This window comes from Leptonychotes weddellii, chromosome X (genome assembly GCF_054177405.1).
Source record: "Leptonychotes weddellii isolate Sample4059 chromosome X, ASM5417740v2, whole genome shotgun sequence".
Classification (NCBI taxonomy): Eukaryota; Metazoa; Chordata; class Mammalia; order Carnivora; family Phocidae; genus Leptonychotes; species Leptonychotes weddellii.
In genome coordinates, this window is record NC_138385.1 from 2462004 (window position 1) to 2481353 (window position 19350).

Consider the following 19350-nt stretch of genomic DNA (forward strand, 5'->3'; position numbering starts at 1 on the left):
ATTCACTTCTCCGCACGTCCTACCTTCCAGAAAGTGGTCGCTTTTCTGATGAGAGAGTTGTTGCTCTTCTTTTCTTCTAGGTCCTGTTGAGTCTGTAGGTATTCAGAATGGTTTGATCCCTATCCAGCTGAATTCCTGAGAGGAGACGAAATCCAGGTCTCCTACTCCTCCGCCATCTTGCTCCGCCCCCCTCCATCTTTTAATTTTTTATCATTCACTCCACTTAGGTCACATTGGCCTCCTTTATGAACTTTGTACATGTCACACACCTTCCAATGGCAAGTGCTTTGTCACTACTATCCTTTCTCTCTGAAAGTTTTGTTTTCAGATCTTTTCATGACTTGCTTCCTCATTTTATTCAGATCTCTGCTTACCTGCTTGGATTTTTTCTGACTAGCATATATCATACTTCTCTACCCCTGACCTGATTTCAAATACTATCTATGTTTTGGTGGGTAGAAAGGTACACAGTGAGTTAAAGTAAATTTCATATAATGGTTTTTGCATCCTTCATGGAGAAGGTAAAAGGAATTGTCAAGATTTAAAATAGACTTTATAAGAAATAGAAAATAATTGATTATGAACACATAGGAAGATTGCAGGCACAGATTGAAGGACTAGAATAATTCAAGAATATAAGCTTATAAATGCCACCAATCCATCAATGGCTGTGGAAATTTTTTTCAGAAACAAGTAGAAGGGTTGGATTGGAGTGACTGAGGAAGTTGATGATGCTGGGGAATGAGTGCAGTAATATACCACCTGGCCAGGTCTGGTTAAGAAAGCAAAGAAAACAGAATGATGGATTTTGAGAAATTACAGAGTTATTCATTCATTTGTTAAGTATTTACTGTGTGTCTACTACATGGTAGGTTGTGTGTTAGGTGCTGGGTGTACAGCAGTGAACAGTAAAACATGGCCCCTTCCCTCAAGGAGGTCAAATTGAAACTACCCATTAAACAAGTAATCCCCATTCTCCCCTCCACCCTCCGCCTAGCAACCATTCTACTTTCTGTCTCTATGAATCTGAATACTCTAAGTACCTTATTTAAGTGGAATCATATAAAAATTGTCATTTGTGACTGGCTTATGTCACTTAGCAAAATGTCCTCAACATTCATTCATGTCCTAGCATGTATCAGAATATCCTTCATTTTTAAGGCTGAATAATATTCTATTGTGTGGTTAGACCACATTTTGTTTATCCATTCTTTTCTCTATAGATACTTCAGTTGCATTTGCTTTTTGCTCTTGGGAGTTATGCTGCTATGAACATGGGTGTACAAATTTTTTTTGAAGCCTTGCTTTCAATTTTGGGGAATATATACCCAGAACTAGAATTGCTGGGTCACACTTTAATTCTATTTTTAATTTTTTGAGGACACAACGTACCATTTTCCATAGTGGCTGCACCATTTTACATTCCCAACAGTGCACAAGGACTCCATTTTTTCCACATCATTGCCAACACTTGTTATTTTCTGTTTTATTGTGGTTGTTGTTGATAGTAGACATCCTAATGTCTCTGAGGTGGTAGGTATCTCATTGTGGCTTTTTTTTTTTTTTTTAAGATTTTATTTATTTATTTGAGAGAGGGGGAAAGAGAGAGCATGAGTGGGGGGGCAGAAAGAGAGGGAGAAATAGACTCCCTGCTGAGCAGTGACCCCGATGTGATGTGGGGTTGGATCCCAGGACCTTGAGATCATGACCTAAACTGAAGTCAGATGCTTTACCGATTGAGCCACTCAGGAGCCCCTCTCATTGTGGTTTTCATTTCCATTTCCCTAATGATTAGCGTTTGTTAAGCATCTTTTCAAATGCTTGTTGGCCATTTGTATATCTTTTTTTTTAAATTTTATTATGTTATGTTAGTCACCATACAATACATCATTAGTTTTTGATGGCCATTTGTATATCTTTAGAGAAATGTTTATTCAAGTTCTTTGCCAGTTTAAAAATTGGGTTGATTAGGTTTTTTCCAATTTGTTTTTAGGATTTTTTTTTTTTTGCCTTTTTTATTGAAGTATAATTGACAATTTCTTATTAGTTTCAATATCTTACATACTATCTTAATAGTACAATCTTATTAGTTTCATGTGTATACCATGATTTATTTTATACATTATGAAAGGATCCCCATAAGTATAGGTACTGTCACCAAAGTTATTATAATATTATTGACTGTATTCCCTATGCTGTACATTACATCTCCATGATTTATTTTATAACTGGAAGTTGGTACCTCTTAATCCTTTTCACCTATTTTACCTGTTCCCCCAATCCTTCCCCTCTCCAGTAACCAAGTTTCCTATATCTAGAGTTCATTTCTGTTTTGTTTTCTTAGATTCCACATATAAGTGAAATCATATGGTATTTGTTTTTCTCTGAGTTATTTTAGCATAATACCCTCTAGGTCCATCCATGTTGTGGCAAATGACAAGATTTAATTATTATGGGTGAGTAATGTTCCATTGTATATATATGCTATATCTCCTTTATCCATTCATCTATTGATGGATACTTAGGTTGCTTCCATATCTTAGCCATTGTAAATAATGTTGCAATAAACATAGGGTCTATGTATCCCTTCTAGTTAGTGTTTTCATTTTCTTTAGGTAAATACCCAGTAGTGGAATTACTGGATCATATGATATTTCTAAATTTTTGAGGAACCTTCATATTGTTTTCCATAGTACCTGAATCCATTTACATTCCTACCAACAGTATATGCAGGTTCCCTTTTCTCCACATCCTCACCAACACTTTTTTTTTTTGTCTTTTTGATAATAGCCATTCTGACCAATGTGAGGTGAATATCTCATTGTAGTTTTGATTTGCATTTTCCTGATGATTAGTGATGTTGAGCATCTTTTCATATGTCTATCAACCATCTGTATGTTTTCAAGTCCTCTGCCGATTTTTTAATCAGGTTGATTATTTTTATATTAAGTTGCATAACTTCCTTATATATGTTGGATGTATGATTTACAAATATCGACTCCAATTTAGTATGTAGTCTTTTCATTTTGTTGATGGTCTCCTTTCCTGTGCAGAAGCTCTTTAGTTTGATATAATCTCATTTCTTTATTTTAGCTTTTGTTGCCATTTCCTAAGGAGATTTGTCTTAAAAAATATTCCTAAGACTGATGACAAATAGCTTACTGCCTATGTTTTCTTCTAGAAGTTTTCTGTTTTCAGGTCTTCCACTCAGGCCTTTAATGCATTTTGAGTTTATTTTTGTATATGGTATAAGATAGTGGTCCACTTTTGTCCTTTTGCATGTAGCTGTTCAGTTTTCCTAGCACCATTTATTGAAGAAACTGCCTTTCCCCCATTTGATCTTTTACCTCCTTTGGTCATAGATTAATTGGCTATTTATTCATAGATTTATTTCTGGATCCCCTTTTCTATTCATCTATATGTCTATTTTCATGCCAGTACTATACCATTTTGATTACTATAGATTTGTAGTATGGTTTGAAATCAGTGAGCATGATACCTCCAGCTTTGTTCCACTTTCTCAAGATTGTTTAACTATTTGGGGTATTTTGGTGGTTTCATACAAATTTTATAATTTTTTGTTCTAGTTCTGTGAAAAACACCATTGGTATTTTGACTGGGATTGCACTGAATCCATAGATTGCTTTGGGTAGTATGGGCATTTTTAAAATGTTAATTCTCCAAATCCATGAGACAGTATAATTTTCCATTTGTGTTGTCTTCAATTTCTTTCATCAGTGTCATAAACCCCCCTTGGTTAAATTTATTCCTGGGTATTTTATTATTTTTTATGCAACTGTAAATAAAATTTTCCTTTTTTTTGCATTTTTAAAAATTTTTATTTAAATTCTATTTAATCAACGTATACTATTAGTTTCAGAGGTACAATTTAGTGATTGTTTGCATACAACACCCAGTGCTCATTACATCAAGTGCCCATCACTCAATTACCTCTTTTCCCCACACCCCTCCCCTCCAGCAACCCTGTTTGTTTCCTATAGTTAAGGGTCTCTTATGGTTTGTCTCCCTCTCTGTTTTCATCTTATTTTATTTTTCCTTCCTTTCCCCTATGTTCATCTGTTTTGTTTCTTAAATTACACATAAGAGTTTCTTAAATTCCACATAAGAGTGAAATCATATGGGGTTTTCTTAATTTGTCTTTCTGTTAGCTCATTATTAGTGTATAGAAATGCAAGTGATTTCTGTATGTTAATTTTGTATCCTGCAACCTTACTGAATGTATTAGTTCTAGTAGTTTTTCAGTGGAGTCTTTAGGGTTTTCTATATATAGGATCATGTCATCTGCAAATAATGACAGTTTTTTCTAATTGGGATGACTTTTATTTCTTTTATGCTGTGGCTAGGACCTGTAATACTATATTGAATAAAATATGGTGAGAGTGGACATCCTTGTTCTTGATCTTAGAGAAAAAGTTTTCAGCTTTTCACCTTTGGGTATGTTAGCTGTGGACTTGTCATATATGATTTTTATTATGTTGAGGTACACTTCTATCCTCACTTTGTTTATAGTTTTTATTATAAATGGATGTCGAATTTTGTCAAATGCTTTTTTCTGCATCTATTGAGATGACCATGTGATTTTTATCCTTTTTTTTTGTTATTGTGGTGTATCACATTCATTAATTTGCAGATTTTGAACCATCTTTGCATCACTGGAATAAATCCCACTTGATCATGCTATATAATCCTTTTAATTAATGTACTGTTGGATTTGATTTGCTAATATTTTGTTGAGGGTTTTGGCATGTATGTTCATCAGGGATTTTGGGCTGTAATATGTGTGTGTGTGGTGTCTGGTTGTGATACCAAGGTAATGCTGGCCTCATAAAATGAGTTTGGAAGTGTTCTCTCTTCTTCAACTTTTTTTTTTTTCTTCTTCAACTTTTAAAACTAATTTGAGAAAGATAGGTTTAACTCTTCTTTAAATGTATGGTAGAATTTACCCATGAAGCCATCTGGTCCTGAACTTTTTTTGTCACTTCTCTGATTTGTCTTTGATTCTCTCGTAGCATATATGTCATTACTCTGCTCCACTTATGAAAACTGGGGTTCAGGAAAGTTGAATGTCTGTTTTGGGGTGGATTCAGAAGCACTGGGCCATATCTGCATATACTCTGAGGTCCTGGCTGAGTATCAAGTACATTCAGGGCTCCAACTAACCCTGTAATTAGCACTTCTAGAACAATAGACAGGAATGCCATCTGAGGAAAACCCTTGAGTTGGACATGCATTGGTCCATACAATTTTTCATTGCTTCATCCCAAAATCCATATGAGGTGGCTTTCTAGAAGGAAAGGTGTCCTGGGAGTCATACTGCTTGGGGGAATTTGGAGGAGTCAATTTCAGTTTGGGGGTGTGGGAATAACTCGCAGCTGAACTACAGAGATAGATATAGTCTCTGTATAGGAGAGGTCAAGACTAAGGAGGAACGTCATCTTTTTATTCACTAAGTATCTATGACATGCCTAAGTCAGGCACTTGACTAGGAAGGAAGGAATAGAATCACAACTTGGTCAAAACTAAGTCTAGTTTGTATCTATCAAATTCCAGAGCATAGGGAAATATTGAAAACTAGAAACAGAAATGGATAAATAGTAACCATTAATCTCTACCTCCTGTTTCTGTCTTCTTGACAGTACAGCTTTTGCTTTGATTTCCTTCTTTGACAATTTAGGTAAAAATTAAAATGGTTGACTAAAATGTGCCATGTTGGAAAGGGCAAGGGAAATTAAAAGGTAATTTTCCTTTATTGCTTTAAAAATCTGAGATTAAATCAACTGCTGCTTCTCCTCACCTATAGAACAAAAAAGACTTATGAAGCTAAAGAAAGTGCTGTTTGGAATGATTGTTTCAGAGACTTGGTCATAACCAGCTTAAATGATGACTAAATGAAATAACGTGAAAGCTTCTAGCAAAGTCAAGGTAGTGGGGTTCTTTTCTTTCTCCTTTTTTCTTTGTCTATCTACAAAAAGAAAAAAAGAGATTACTAAGCAAATTAATAAGTGAGCAGGCAAACAAGTAAAGTGCTATTTAACAGTAGGCCTTTATTCACACAATGAAGTTGCTAATTATAAATGAGTCCCATGTAGTATTTAAGGCATTTACAAGGCTCTTAGAAGCCTTAGAGCTCTGTCCCCCTTCCATGTGTAGCAATGTGGCTGCAATTCTTAAAGAGAAAGAACAGTATTGCTTTATAAAAGACCTATTAGTGAGATGGTTCATGTACTTAAACCAACACTCATTTATCCCACACCCCCTCTCTGATTGAAAACTCTAAAGTCAGCATGGGCAGGCAGAGCAGGAGGGCATGGCATACAAGGCCTTTGCCAAGTACACTGTGATCCAGCTACAGCAGACTTCTTATCATCCCCTCAAACAAGCAGTGCCCTTAGCCTGTGCTGCATCTTCAACTGATGAGCTCCTGCTTATCTTCTGTGACCCAGGTCACTAAACTTCATTGCCTTCTCTGAGCTACCTTTTCCAACATCTATAGGTACTTTGTCCCTTGTTTTACTGACTTCTCATCATATATGTTATAATTTGCTCATATCTGTTAGAACTCTGATCATACTATATAGCACTAATGTGTTCCTTCAGCTCTCTCTCCCACTGGACTGTAAACTCCTAGAAAACAGGGATTGAAATGGATTCATCTTTTAACCTTCCCACCTATCCCTAAATACCTAGCATAGTTTTGATCCAGTAGATATTCAGTAAATATTTGGCAAAGTTATACTTGAATCAGGAAGGTAAATGGCAGTATGGTCTAAAGGGGGGAAAGATCAAAATGGTAGGGACTCTGATGTAAAGAAGAAAATAAAGAGATTAGGAGAAAGGGGTCAGTAAGAGAAGGTGGGAGTAGAGAAACCCTGGAAGGAAACAAGAAGCAGAGGAGTAAAGTAAAATTACAGATGCTGGGAAGCAAAATAACACTGAGAAAGGGAACAAATGAGGTGTGAGGAATTAGGGCAATGCAAGTAGTTATCACTTTTCATCAAATACTCTTGGGCATTTCTGAAGCTCATCTATCCCCAACTTTTCCCTAGAAACAAAAAGGGATGGAAAGAAGAAAAGGCCAGAGTGCAGAGGGAGGCAGCAATCACTATAGACCTCTCTCTTCTGATCTAGACCTGAGCTTTGTTTCCTCTTTTCTTCATGGAGGGTCCATGTGTACACAAATCATATATGTGGGAACAAATGGGCACATGTGTGCATGTTTGTTTCTCATTGAGTTTTTTTAATTCTGAAAAAAAATTTACAAAAGGCAGTGTCATAACAAAGGCAGAAACAGCCAGGGGCTTGCTGTGTCAGAGGGAAATATTTGCATAGCTCCCTAGAGAGGCCTTGGCTCCTGCCTGCATCCATGTATGAGTGGAAAACCCTGGTGTGCCCCCTAGTTTGCTGAACACATTTACAGTGCATGAAGGGTGAAATACTGTTGTAATGATGCATGTAAACATGCCATAGTATTTATTGTGTCTTTAAGATGAAATGACTTTCAGACTCACATAGCTCTCTTCCTCACAGGGGATGTGCCACTTGATGGTTGAAGCCTTTTGGAGTTATTTCTCGGGTAACCAAAAAGTGCCTCGCACCTATAGAAAGCAACACAGTACAGCCCTGGATAAAAGTCAGGAGCCCAGGTGGCTAGTGTGGGCTCTGCTACTCAGTCTGAGGCTGAGTTTTATCATCTGTCAAATGGGAGTAACCTCACCTACCTACTTGATAGGGTTACTGTGAGGATCAAATCACATGACTATATAAGACCCTACATGTGACCAACATTTCACAGTTTTCCAGTGATTCTTACCACCATTCTTTCATCTGATCCTCCCAACAACCCTGCCAAATATTTTGATTTTCATTTTACAGATGAAGAGACTAATACACAAAGAGAATGACTTGGCCAAAGCCACATAGCTAGTAAACCAGGATGATGCAAGTTTTCTGTTTTCAAGCTTGTCTTCAATTATCCTTAGACACAAACCTGGCTACTCAGTGCTATTGGCTTCCTGGCCTGTTTCTTAACTTCCCTCATGGCTCCTCCTCCCTACGGCCTCTGAAGGTGCTCTGTATAATGAATTAATTAGCTTTTGTTTTGTCCCCCCTTCTCCCCCACTTTTTCTGGCTCCTAGAAGAAAACACCAGCAGCCCCAACAAAGAAAACCAGCACCACCTTCAACATCGTGGGGACCACCTATCCCATCAATCTGGCCAAGGACACTGAGTTCTCCACCATCTCCAAGGGCGCTGCTCCCAGTGCCTCCTCAACCCCAACAATTATTGCTTCGCCCAAGGCCAACTACGTGCAGGACATCCCGACTGAGACCAAGACCTACAACAGTGTCAGCAAGGTTGACAAAATTTCCCGCATCATCTTTCCTGTGCTTTTTGCCATTTTTAATCTGGTCTACTGGGCCACCTATGTCAACCGGGAGTCAGCTATCAAGGGCATGATCCGCAAACACTAGATAGTGGGGATGCAGCAACCAGAGCACTGTATACCCTAGGAAGCATCCAGGCACCCAAACCCCAGGGCTCCCCTTTCTGTATTTCAGGATTCTTCTTTTTAACTCTCTACCAAGCTGTGACTCTCAATTCATATTTATGAATCTCAATGAAAAAAATAATAACAGAAAAATTACTTGTCCCTCTGACATTGCTGAGTGTACCCTCATCAGAGCCAAACACTGCCATTTGTTCAGTTGCTCATCTTAGTCTGTCAGTCAGTCTCCCCCAGCTGAGGGCACTGCATGTATTTTATTGCACTCTGCCCACTGCAAAAAGAACAGGAGACTCAACTACTTGTAGTGGGAAACTTGGCTATTTGAGTGGTCCAGACCAAGGAGGATTCTTGAATGGTCCAGATCAGATGATTCTGACTCATTCACGAGCCAGGCTATCCCATGTGGTCCTAGCCTGCTATTTCCTTTACCTACAGCTGGGCCCACTATGCAAAAGTACTGCTAGCAAAGGCAGGAGCCAGTGCTAACCTCTAAACCTGGCCCCAGCCTCTTCATTGGCTTGGAGGTTAGTGGGGACTGTTGAAGCTCACTAATGTCAATGATATATGGCCAAAACAGAACCAACTAGGCCAGCCTGGCCCCAAGATGGCTGATGCTCTGCCATGTTCAGCCGCTCAGGAAAATAGTATCTTCTTTGGTATATCTCTCCTTCAGAAAAGTCCTTTGACCCTCCTTTGTCAGCTGGACACTGCTTAGTTTGGACTCATTACTGTCTGCAAATTCTTCAGGAAAAGGATCAAGTATTTTTGTAATTTATATTAAAAAGGGACAAACAGAAACAAAAAGATCTAAATCAAATGCCTACACAATATTTTTTTAAAAATTAGGTAGGAAAGTCACCTCCCTGCCAAGGCAACTAGTCAAATACTGGATGAGGCAAGAGATTTGGGCTGGGTGGTAAAACTTAAAGTCTGACTCTAAAGAGAGGGCCACTGGCAGGTGAAAGTCCAGTTATTCCTTCCATGCCCTCCACACTCTAAATGCTAGCCCAGGCCTAAGAACTGTGCTCTCACTATGTCAGGGAACTATGGTTCTCTATTGATGCCAATTCTTAGAGGGGTGAATTGGAGTCTAGTTGATTTTTGAGTCAAGTGAATCATTATTACCAGTTTGTTAATATATTACTAGGGGCCATTTGATCTCATTTGTTCTTAATGTATTATGATTGTAAAATTTTTATAAGATAGAAAAACTGAGTCTCAGATGTTTAAATGACTTGCCTAGACACCTTATAAGTGTCTGTAATAGAGAACTATCATGGGTCCCTTTCCAAAGGCCAAAATGAAGACAGGACTGAGAAGCCAGGTCCACTTGACCTCTAAATCAGCACAATCTCAACAGTCCTGCTGACTCCTGCATGCAGTTTGGTTGAACACCAAAAAGATTTGTAGAAAGAAGTCACAATGTGTCACCCAAGGAGACCACTTCTAATAGTCATGGCTCAATGGAATGATATTAAGATGGCAGTCCCAGCCACTAGTCCAGATTATCCCAGAAGCCTAAGCCACAGATGGCACCAAAATCAGACTGTCCCTGCCCACTACCTAAACAAAGCTCCTAAGGGGTTTATCATTAGCCACTGGTTGCCTTTGCACCCATCCATCCCCTCCATCCCCTGCTTCTCTGCCATTGCTGGGATAATGCATGCCAGTCCCATTATTTCTGAGTATGTCTGTAGGCAATTTCATGACTAGAAGAGTGTAGTGTTGTGGGTATGTGGGTTTGGGGGGTGGTGGGGTGGGTGGGGCTGTTAATGATCGTCTAAAGGAGTTTAGAATGAAAGCCTGACCTTTGCCTTTCTGTAGAAATTGTGTTTCCAAATGCTTTGGTGCAATGTTTAGCGGCTGTTTATTAAACTTCTGAATTGTACTCAGACTGGAGACCTTTTTTTTAAATTTAGATTATTTATTTGAGAAAGAGTGTGCATGAGCAGTGGGAGGGACCGAGGGAGAGGGAAAGAATCTCAAGCAGACTCCTGCAGAGTGCAGAACCTGTTGGATGTAGGGCTTGATCCCATGACCCTGAGATCATGACCTGAGCCAAAAGAGTTGGATGCTCAACTGACAGCCACCAAGGCACTCCAAGAGACTTTTTTTGATTACTCATCTTTCACCCCCACTCTCAAGTCACCCTTGCTTTCTACTTCTTAACACTATTGAAATAAGCTGGGAAAAGAGTATCCCCTGAGCAAGATACCTATTACAGTTGATCCAAAATGGAACCCATGTGAAAACATAGCTTTGATTGACTCAAGGGTCTCATTACCTAATAAGACAGAGAAGGAAACACCTGCATTGTTTCCTCTGCTAAATTTGCCCACTCCCAGGAAATAGGGAAAGTTATTCTCATTGCAATTCTAAAGGCTTTCTCTTTCCCATTGATTACCATTTTTCTTAGGCAATAGTTCCCTTAGGTAATAGTTATTAGGCAGAGTGGATGTCTGATTGGTTGATCCATGTGTTGGGAAATGGATGATGACCCTTATTTCTTAGAGTTAGGAAAAATCTGGGAAATAATCTCATGAGATCTGCTTGAGGAAATCACCTGGCTCCTAGATGATAAGGGAAATCTCTTTGGGAGAGCATTTCAAATCATATAAAAGTTTTCTTGAGACTTGGCCAATCTGACCCTCATTGCATGTTCCAGCCCTGTGGTCATTGATAGATGCCTTGCTGCTGCAACAACCTCACAGTCCCTTGACCAGTTCAACCATACCCCCAGAACAGCCAGGCAAAGTACAGATGGCAGCCTCTCTGGCAAAACTGCATACCAATATTTAAGGGTTGTTTCCTTGAGAACCCTCTGAAACCACTTTGCCTCTGAAAACTATTCCCCTAGTCTTAGGGAAAAGCTCAAGCTATTCCCATCAGCACTTCTGTTGCTGAACTTCCCTAGAGTTTGAAGCCATATCCCAAACTGGGACCAGGATCTCTGGACTCAAGTATTTTATGATAGAACATCAGAGACCTATGCATAGCAAGAGCTTTAGGAGCTGCTGGAAGAATGCCTAACACATAATAGACACTCAATAAGTATAAATAAATGAATGCTAATTTAGAACAGAGATACATAGGGGAGGGTTCCATCAGGGTTGTGGTGGAGAGAAAACTAGCTGAACCATAATCAGTGGAGATTAATGGAAACAAAAGCAATGTGCAACCTTCTAGAGCAACTCTAAGGGCATCTGGGTACTAATAATTATGCTCTGTTTTAAGTCATTTTAAATATATTTTTTTCTACTTAAATAATTGTTTGCTCCTATTTGCTTTCTTTCTTTCTTTCTTTTTTTTTTTTTTGGAGGGTTCATTTAATGAACTATTAGTTTCTTGTGTTAAAGTACTGAGGGCAGGAGAGGAAGGCATGACTGAGCACCAGGAACCTCTGAAAGTCTCAGACATAACCCACTGGCCCATCTAGGATGCATCTGTGTTATGACACCCTTCAGAGGGCTTCCCAGTCTGAGCTGGCCCTCTGGAACTCTGAATCTTTCCAATAAGTCTAGTAGAACATGGAACAAGAAGGGAAATGGAAAAGGAAGAACACGATTAGGGGAAACTCTGTCAAAGAGGCCCTAAAATTGGAGGCAGGGATCTTTCTTCAGTCTCAACAGCTTTGAATTACACAGGCTCTCTTTTGCCCAGAAATGTTAATCATGTGACCATCCACTAGAATAAGGCCAAAGGTACCTGCCCTTGTTGACTGGGCAAGCTGCCTTCTGGGGCCTCCTACCGTTTTCCATCAAAGAGCAACCTGGATCTGTTTTGCCTTGCTTCTGTCTTGTTTCTGGAGCTCCAACAATTTGATATCATGGAGAAAACACTGAGAATGAACACTTGTATTTTAGCCAGGGCTCAATCCCGTCACAGATGTTGTGTGATGATGTTGGGCAAGTCCCTCCCCTGACGTCATACTTAGTTTCCCAATTAGTAAAATGGAGTTCTGATCAGAGCAAAATCTACAGAGTATGCTTTCCAGCAGCTGCCCTAGTGGCCCACTCTACCTCTGCATGTCACCACATCCTGGGGCTCCTACACCAGCCCACCTCAGGAACACAAACCTCATTCTTTGGTTGCCTGTCACACAACTCATATAGATTGGCAGCTTCAAAAGAATTTAGCTAAACACCAAGACAATGAGGTGGCTAAATGGGGGGAATGCAGGGGCCAAACAGGTCTAGTAGGGACCTCCTCAAGTCCCACACTATATCCTTGGCCTGAGCTTGATGTGGCAGAGTCTTGGTGTAATGAGGTGTAGGATTATTAGTAGCCCAGCTCCAGTCCCATCATGAGAAAAGTTGGGTCCTACATTGAGAAGGTTACGGGGGTGTTGGCATCAGGCAGGGGTCCCCCAGGTAAGCCAAGAGCACATACTGGAAACAAAAAAACACCTCCCCTTTGTTTTTCCCTCCAAAGTTTCAGCTTTGGGGAGAACAGAAACCATCAGAAGGAAATCCCTAAACTTCTTGTGAACAACTCAACAGAAATCTTGGGATCTTCACATATTATCATGCCCTTCCCTTCTGTCACAGACAAAAGGTGGCCTCCCTTCTAAGACCAGTCTTTCCTTTGTTCGTCATCTCTGCTCCTCTCTTCTAAAAGAATTCTATTTCTATTACCTGCTCTCAGTGAAGCTACTCCTGCTGAGTCACCACTTCCCTGGTTAACTAAAACCTAAAGGCATTTTTTCAGTTATCTTACTTGACCTATCAGCAGCATCTGACACTGTTGACAATGACTTTATTTTTTGGTTTCTATGACACCACAATCTCCTGATACCCCTACTTTTCCCCCTGCTACCTTTTTGTTTGTCATGATTTTCCTATTCAACTTCTCTCATCTCTTAAAAGCTAGGGTTCCCTAAAGTGTTTTTGCTCTTATCACTTTACACACTCTCACTGAATGATCTCATCTGTCTTGATAGCTTCAGTGACTGCATATTTCAATTATCTTTTGTTATGTAACAAACTACCCCTAAATTTAATGCATAAAACAGCAACTGTTTATTATTTCCATGGGTCAGGAATGTGGACAGGGTGCATCAGAGATGGCTTGTCTCTGTTCCACAATGCCCAAGACCTCAGAAAGGAAGACTCAAATAAGCAGATGTAACTTAATTGACTGGAACATCTGGAGATGGAGAATCTACTTCAAAGCTCCATGTGACAGGGGATTTTGTGGTGAGATATAGGCATATTAGTTGCTCAGCTCCAGTCCTGTCCATCAGGGAAAAGGTTGGGTTCTAAACTGAGAAGATGAGGGAGGTTCTGGTTGCCAAACCAGGAGGTAGGGTCCTTAATTCACACGTCTGGCAACTGGGTTGTGATGGTTGAAGGATAGCTTCAACTTGGATTGTTGACTGGAGCATCCATACATGGCCTTTCCTTATGGCTTCTCACAACATGGAAGCTGGGTCCTGAGAGGGAACATCTCTAGAAGAAGCCTCATGGAGAACAGTGTTCTGACAGAAACAATTGAAGGCTGCATGGCTTTTATTGTCCTAACCTTGGAAGTAGCTGCATTTTTTTGGTTACAAAAGAGGTATTAAGGCCAGCCCAGATTCAAGAGGAGAGGCACAGACCTCACCTATTAATAGGAGGAGTGCCAAAGAATTTGCAGACATGTATAAAAACTGCCACACCTCCTTTATGCTGTTGATTGGCAAATCAACATCTCTAGTCTAGTTCTTTCATATCAAATTTAACATGTTCAAAGCAAAACTCTTGACTCCTCAACCCACACAAGTCTTCCCTTGGTCATTCCTTTATCAATTAACAGAAGCAGCAACATTTGCCTAGATGCTCAAGTCAAAAACACAGAGGTAATTCCTGACATCTCTCTCTCATTCCCACATTCAGCACATCTGACAATCTTGTGCACTCAGCCTCTAAATTAAATTTCATACTGTACCACCTCCTCCTCACTTCCATTACCAGCACCCCGGTCCAAGCCTTCATCGTGATCTCACCTGGATCACTACAGGGCTAGCCTTTTAAACTGTAAATCAGATCATGTCACTTGCTTGTTTAATACCTTTCAATGGTATCTGCTACACATAAAATAAAATCCAAAATATAACCTGTCCTTAAAAGTCTTGCTCCGTCTCCTTACCACAATGCCTGCCTCACTTAAAATGCATCAACCCTATCAACAGCACATCAAGTACTACTATGGCTTAGGGCTTTTATGCAGGGTGTTTTCTCAGTCTAGAATATTCCTTCCCTTCCTGCCTTGACCTGGCTGACTCCTACTTATCCCTCAGTTCACACCTGAAAGGTCATGTCTCTCATGCTTTGTCCTCCATTGCAAAGCAGCTACATGCTTGCTCCCACTCCATTCTGTATTGCTCTCACTATCCTAACATTTACCATTGCAATCTCCCACTAGACTAAGCCCTATAAGGAGGAGCTGCCCCTGTTCACCATTATGTAGAACTAAAACCACAGTCCAAACTCAGCAAATGCTTATTAAATAAAATAACTTTTGAGCTGGAATTTAAAGGATGATTCAGAATTTGCCAGGCAAAGGAAAGAAGGACATTCAAGACAGATGCACAAAGGCCCAAAAATGCAAAAGATCATAATGAGATATACAACAAATTTATTTGTCCTGTCTAAGCATTCTACCCATTAGGATGGATGGTGAGTATAGTGGCTCTGGATCTAAGAGGTGATGTGGGGGGCATAACTTATCATCTACCTGAGAACCTGGCTACATGCCATCATCTTGCTAACCTATGATGTCAGAAGGTTGGCTTCTATAAATCCAGAAAGTTGATAGCAGTACATGTGAGCTGCTTTGGGGAAAGCCACTTGCTGGCCCCTAGAGTTGATGACTCCATTCCAGGCCAACTTCCTACAGACCCAGGATCTTAGAGTTTCTCATGCTTACAGCCACTCTTTAGCCTTGCTACACAACAGCACATTTACTCACACTATTCCAAAGCCTACAGACCTTTTTTCAGTTCATTTCAGTTTCAAATGACATGAACAGAAGTCCATGAAGGATAATAACAGCACTGCTAGGTCACATTGCAGACCACTAAATTTTATCATGGTTTCAGGACAACCCTGTAAGCTGCACCAGGCTGGGGGCTTAGGACTCTGCATTCCAGCAGATGGAGTTTTGTGCCTACTGGTGTCATGTTGGGCAAGGGCTCTAGGATCTTTATACACCTCAAGCTGGGAACCCTTTCTGAAATACAGATCTAGCCTCCTCCCTGTCTCCTCCTCCTCATACCAGTCTTCTTCCTGCCTCTTCATGGGAGAACTAGGAAAGTTTAACAAATGTTTATTGGCAAAGTAGAAAGCTAGTGAAATCCTAGTAGAAATAGTATCAGCCAATGAAATCCAAGGTCTTATTCATCACCAAATTCCCTCTGTGCTGATGTGAGGAATAGCTAATACTGACTCTGAAACTAATTTCCTCAAGCCACATTCATGCTGTGCTGGTCTCCTATGATGAGCTACAACCAAATTTTCCAGGCTTCTATGGCACTAGAAGACCTCTCCCAGGTTAAGGTCAGTGGGAGATGGTACCCAAGGCTCGTTCTCAAGTTAATGGTGTCTCAGCTGGGCATTTGTTCTATACACTTTGGCTTTAGGTCCAACCATACTAAAATCCCCTTGAAAGAGCCATGATGACAGATGCAGCATAGTCTGAACCTTGGTAAGATGGCCACAGCCTCTTTAATACTTATTAATATGTGGTCATATGTGAGGCTTTGATACAGATTAGTCCCTGTCCAAACCCACATGAAGAATGAGATATCAACATGGTCATGGAGAAAACTAGTGGTTGTTAGAATAAGTATGAATGGTAAAAGGACACAGGAACTGGGAAGCAAGAATAATGAGTTCTAATCTGGATTATACAATGATCTCACTTGTAGGACCTTGGGGAGTCACTTAACCTCTATGTAACATGAATATAATAAGAAAACTTCCAGGGAACACTAGGCTTGAATGAGCTACCGTACATGGAAGATCATTGTAATTGTTAATTACTGCTCATATGTAGGGAATAAATCTAATCCAAACACTGTTATTGAGAGTGATGTCACCAAAATGGTGACATAGAAGTCATTCCTGATTTTGCTCCCCCTCATAAGAAGAACAAATAATAACTATTCACAGACAAGACACCACTGAGAGAACCCTAGGACATGGGACTAAGGCTGAAGCCCCACCCCCCTGTACCACAGAGGCCAAGACAGACTACATTAGAAGGGTAAGAGAAGCAGCTACATGTTGAATGCACATTGCCCCTCCCCCAGTACAGTTCATCACCACACAAAGAGGTCTCACCGGAGCCTCTGGTTCCTTCAGTGGGAAAAGAGAACCCAAGGAGGACAACCAGCCCTTCCCAGCTTTGTGGAAGCCCCTACTCTGGTCTCACACCATGAGGATTGCAGGGGAATTTGCATGAACCAACCACTAGGAATCTGACTGTGAGGGAGAAAAAGGAGGGGCTTGTAACAACCAGCAGACTGAGTTTGTACCTGTGGGGCCCAGGCAGTAATCCCAACAGTGACTTTCCTCATCTACAGAACCAAGTTGGGGACACAGTCTGACCTGGGAACTCAGTGGGGTGTAGATCCACCTGATTTGGATCCTTAAATGAGGAGTTTTGCTGGCCCTAGAGTTCAGATTGCCCACACCCTGGCAAGGTGCTGAGTTATAACCCCACCCACTGTAGAAAGTGCTTTCCAGTCCCATCTGACCAGAAGGACTGGTGAGAACTCATGGAAGTTGTGCAGCCCAGTGGTGCTTAAGCTGAGAGGTGAGCAGGCAGAGTAGATTGCCCCCAGAGCAAAGCCAATACCAGGCATGGAGGATTTCTCTGCTATGCATGGGCAATGGGATTAAATCATAGAAATGGCTGAGGGTAGCTCCCAGCCTCTTCCAACCAGAGAGCCTTTTTGGAAAATTGAGAATAGCCTAGAGCAGTCCTTCCCCTCTCCAATCCAGGTAAGGGGGCTGAGACATGGCCCTACTTGTTGTAGAGAGCCTCATTTGACCAGAAGGGCTGTTAAAAACACCTGAAAGCTGTGCAGCCCAGCAGTTCTCAAGCTGAGAGAAGGGCAGACAGAGATCATAGTTTTCAGAGCAAAGCCAGAGGCCCTGTTCAGCCAGGGAATTTGGGGTGTGAATAGGCTTGAGTTCAGACAACAAATAAAGAGCTCTACTGGTTTTAGAGCTGCTTCTCTCACTGCACTTAGGAAGGGAAACTAATTTGTAGCCCTACTTATTGCTGAATACAGCCTTTAGCCTGCCTGATCAGGGAAACTTACCAGAGCACAGAAGCTGCATAGCCTATTCAACAGCCCTACAGACGTGGCAATTGAACAGAAAGCACAGCCCATGGCTTTCCCTATATACAGAGCAAAACCAGTGGCCTTACATGACCAGGATATTCAGTGCACGCCCTGGTCTGATTTGGGTCCCCAAACAATGAGCCATGCAGGCCCTGGGTCCTATCCTGTTGCCCCACCAGGTCAGGAAAACTAATTCATAGCCCCACCTACTACTGAATGCGGTACCCAGTCCTGAACATCCAGGAACCCTGCCCAGAGATTCCAGGGAACCACAGAGCCCATCCTACAGACACTTGGGTAAGGAAACAAGTCAGCAGTTTGATTCAGCTGGTCTCAACCAGAGGCACACCACCCACCCCTGACCTCAGAGCTCAAATGGTTGCCTCACCCAAAAATAGACCCTAACAGCAGGCCTCACCTGCCCAAGGACATTACCAGCAGATAAGTCCAGAAACTGAATCTGAGCTGTCTGGCAAAGAACTATGTCTGCCAAAGCAAACCTACAAAGTCCTAAAAAGAGACCACTTACTCAAATGAGCAAATATCAATATAAGGAATCAAGGATCATGAAAAATCAGGTAAATATGACACCACCAAAAGAAACTAGTAAATATCTAGTAACTAACCTTAAAAATACAGAGATCTGTAAAATGTCGGAGAAAAAATTTAAAATAATCTTTTAAGGAAGTTTAGTATGGGGCAATTGGGTGGCACATTCGGTTGAGCATCTGACTCTTGGTTTCAGCTCAGGTCATGATCTCAGGTTTGGAAGATGAAGCCCTCACTGGGCTCCACACTGGGCATAGAGCCTGCTTGGGGGGGTCTCTCCCTTTCCCTCTGCCCTTCCCCCCAATCACTCTCACTCTCTCTCCCTTTCTAAAAAAAAATAAGAATGAAATCTTGCCATTTGCAATGACATGGATGGAGCTAAATAGTATAATGCTAAGCAAAATAAGTCAGTCAGAGAAAGACAAGTACCATATGATTTCACTCCATATGTGGAATTTAAGAATGAAAAAAAAATGAACAAAAGGGAAGAAAAGAGACAGAGAGGCAAACCAAGAAACAGACTCTTAACTATAGAGAACAAACTGATAATTACCAGAAGTGAGGTTGGTGGGGAGATGGGTTAAATAGGTGATGGGAATTAAGGAGTGCACTTGTGATGAGCACCAGGTGCTGTCTGGAAGTGTTAAATCATTATATTGTACTCCTGAACTAATTTTACACTGTATGTTAACTGACTGGAATTTAAATAAAAACTTAAAGAATAAATAAAATTTAGAACAGGAAAACAATAGATAATATTAACCAAACTTTGAGTTGGTTCTTTAAAATATCAGATTGACAAACCTTTAGCTAGACTAACCAAGATAAAAAGAGAGAAGACCCAAATCACCAGAATTATATATGAACAATGAAAGATTACAACTGATACCACATAAATGCATCGGATCCTAAGAGAATAGTATAAACAACTATGCACCAAAAA

The 19350-nt window shown here is 40.6% G+C and overlaps 1 protein-coding gene across 1 annotated transcript in view; it reads left to right on the forward strand.

Moving 5' to 3' along the window:
* GABRA3 (gamma-aminobutyric acid type A receptor subunit alpha3) overlaps nt 1–10387 on the forward strand; it is a 369246-nt gene extending 358859 nt beyond the window's left edge. The window contains exon 12 of the mRNA XM_081809297.1: nt 8157–10387. Coding sequence (XP_081665423.1) covers nt 8157–8492 — 336 coding nt within the window. The 3' untranslated portion in view covers nt 8493–10387. The remainder of the gene's footprint in view (nt 1–8156) is intronic.
* The last annotated feature ends 8963 nt before the right edge of the window (nt 10388–19350 follow it).